The 2882-nt window shown below is 48.9% G+C and overlaps 1 protein-coding gene across 1 annotated transcript in view; it reads left to right on the forward strand.

The window, feature by feature from the left end:
* CNPY3 (canopy FGF signaling regulator 3) overlaps positions 1 to 2882 on the forward strand; it is a 12617-nt gene that overhangs the window by 7880 nt on the left and 1855 nt on the right. Inside the window, exon 3 of the mRNA XM_017547311.2 lies at positions 461 to 557. Coding sequence (XP_017402800.1) covers positions 461 to 557 — 97 coding nt within the window. The remainder of the gene's footprint in view (positions 1 to 460; positions 558 to 2882) is intronic.

A 2882-nucleotide genomic window follows, 5' to 3' on the forward strand; every position in this document is an offset into this window, starting at 1 on the left:
GGTTTCACCATGTTGGTCAGGCTGGTCTTGAACTCCTGACCTCAGATGATCTGCCCACCTTGACCTCCAAAGTGCTTGGATTACAGGCGTGAGCCACCACACCTGGCCTATAAATATATTTTTTAAAAACTCAACTCTGTCAGCTGTGATCATCCTTTCAAAGTGAATGATATTTTACCATCAAAATTTAATATATTTTACTTTATCAAAAAATCTAAATACTGAATCATTTAGCTTTATAAAAAATTCCTTCCCTTAGAGCTGTTAAAACTTTGTCTCTCTGGTCTGTATTCCAGCATTTCAGATCCCCCAGACCAGATGACCTATCTTCCTTCCAGCTCTGACTCACTTCCTGTTGGTGAGCTGTGCAGGTGTTGGGGCACAGGGCTGGAGGGACGGACTGCTAACCCACTGGGGCTAGGAGGGGGACTCAGTTCCTCTCATGCCGCTGTCTTGGCAGGGACTTGCGGTTAATTGAAGTCACTGAGACCATTTGCAAGAGGCTCCTGGATTATAGCCTGCACAAGGAGAGGACCGGCAGCAACCGATTTGCTAAGGTTGGATTCGTGATTGTCCTTCACCTGCTCTGGGGCCAGGCCTGCATGTATCTTAGTGTGTCTGCTGGTGTGAGTGCGATTTGAAGATCACCCCCTGGGAGCTTCCCTCCTTGCGTCTTCCCATTCTTTGGTTGCCGTTTGCACTCCTTCCCTCCTGAGTGGCCTGACTTTTCAGTGGCAGTAGACATATGCATGAGGATCTGTGCCTGTCCACGAGGGTCCTGCTTTAATCTCAGACACAGGCGGAAATGTTCCACAGTTGCTGCCCTCATGGGGACCTACAGACACTAGAACAGGGAGAACTCAGTAAGATCCAGGATGTGCAGAAAGGTGGGGGTTTAGGAGAGACATCAGAGGACACCTGGGGTGAGTGACTGCTTAGTCCCTTCTCTGGGCCCACACAGCACCTCCCACAGGGTGCCCGTGTGACATCTCATGTACTCAGTATGTGCGCGAGTGCTTCTCTCCCTGGAGAATGAGCTCTTACTTACGAGGCCCATAGTTCTTCTTCTCTGCATCTTCAGTGCCTGGCACACGGTAAGATAGTTGCCACCCACATTTTTCTACCTAAGTTTCCTTCTAGCAAAGTATACCAGTCATAAATCCCTGGGATACCTAAGGGCATGGTCTCAAGCAGCAGACATTTGTATGAATTTGCACTTTACTCAGTAATAAATCTGTGTTTGCTTTAATAAATGTTTAAGAATTATTTTTCATAGCAAAAAAAATTAGAAACAAACTAACTCCAGCAGTAGGGGATTAAATACGTTGATCCAGTTGTTTGGTGGACTAGTATGCAGCTGGAAACAAAGAATAGGGAGGCTCTTTAGCAACTGAATTAAACTGATCTTCAAGGTTTTTGTTTGTTTGTTTGTTTTGGAGACAGAGTCTCACTCTGTTGCCCAGGCTGGAGTGCAGTGGTGAGATCTCAGCTCACTGCAACCTCCATTTCCCACATTCAAGTGATTCTCCCACCTCAGCCTCCCGAAAACTGGGATTTCAGGTGCCCACCACCGCCCCCCAACCCCCGGCTAATTTTTGCATTTTTAGTTTTGCCATGAGACAGAGTTTTGCCATGTTGGCCAGGCTGGTCCGTAACTCTTGTCCTCAGGTGATCTGCCCACCTGGGCCTCTCGAAGTGTTGGGATTACAGGCGTGAGCCACCGCACCCAGCCCTTCAAGGTATAAGTAAAAAGGGCAAGTACAGAAGAGTGTGTATGCTACACCACTGCTTGTTTAAAAAGGGGTTGGGGGAGGATACATTTGGATGTTGGTATTTGTGTGAGTTATCTCTGGGAAAATATAGGAGGTGGATAGTGTGTTGTCTCTAGGGTAAGACCTAGGTAGCTAGTAGAGATTGCTTTTACAGAATAAAGGGCCTACCTGCCTCGGCTGTGCCCTTTTCCCACTGAGGAAAGACATAAGCTGGGAAGAATGTGGACCAGCAGGTCTGCATATATGGAAGTGAGCGTGTCCAGCATTAGGGGATTAAAAACGTTGATCCAGCTGTTTGGTGGCCTAGTATGCAGCTGGAAACAAAGAATGGGGAGGTTCTTTAGCCTCATAGTGAGGGGAAAGAGCTAAGACAAACCTATTTCCTGGAAAAGAAGCATAAAGCCAAAGGGCCTGAGGGGAGTCACAGGTCTTTTTGAAAGGATGAGGTGTGCAGAGGCAGGTCAGGTGGTGTATGTGCGGGGGTTGTGGGAAGCAAGCCTAAAAGAGGGGAGAGGAGGCCAGGCGCGGTGGTTCACACCTGTAATCCCAGCACTTTGGGAGGCCAAGGCGGGTGAATCACCTGAGGTCAGTAGTTCGAGACCAGTCTGGCCAACACGGTGAACCCCCGTCTCTACTAAAAATACAAAAATTAGCGGGGTGGTGCATGCCTGTAATCCCAGCTACTGCGGGGCTGAGGCAGGAGGATCACTTGAACCTGGGAGGTGGAGGTTGCAATTAGCTGAAATCATTGCCACTGCACCCCAGCCTGGGCAACAGAGTGAGATTCCATCTCGAAAAAAACAAAAGAAGGGAGAGGAAGGTTGGGTCAAGGATGAGGCTGGGCACGGTGGCTCACGCCTGTAATCCCAGCACTTTGGGAGGCCAAAGCAAGTGGTACCCTTGAGGCCAGGAGTTCGAGACCATCCTGACCAACATGACAAAACCCCACTTCTACTAAAAATATAAAAATTAGCCAGGCGTGGTGGTGTGTGCTTGTAGTCCCAGGTACTCAGGAGGCTAAGGTAGCAGAATCGCTTGAACCAGGGAGGCAGAGGTTGCAGTGAGCTGAGACACTCCAGCCTGGGTAACAGAGCAGGACTCCCTCTCAAA

The sequence above is a fragment of the Cebus imitator genome, unplaced genomic scaffold (genome assembly GCF_001604975.1).
Source record: "Cebus imitator isolate Cc_AM_T3 unplaced genomic scaffold, Cebus_imitator-1.0 Scaffold197, whole genome shotgun sequence".
Classification (NCBI taxonomy): Eukaryota; Metazoa; Chordata; class Mammalia; order Primates; family Cebidae; genus Cebus; species Cebus imitator.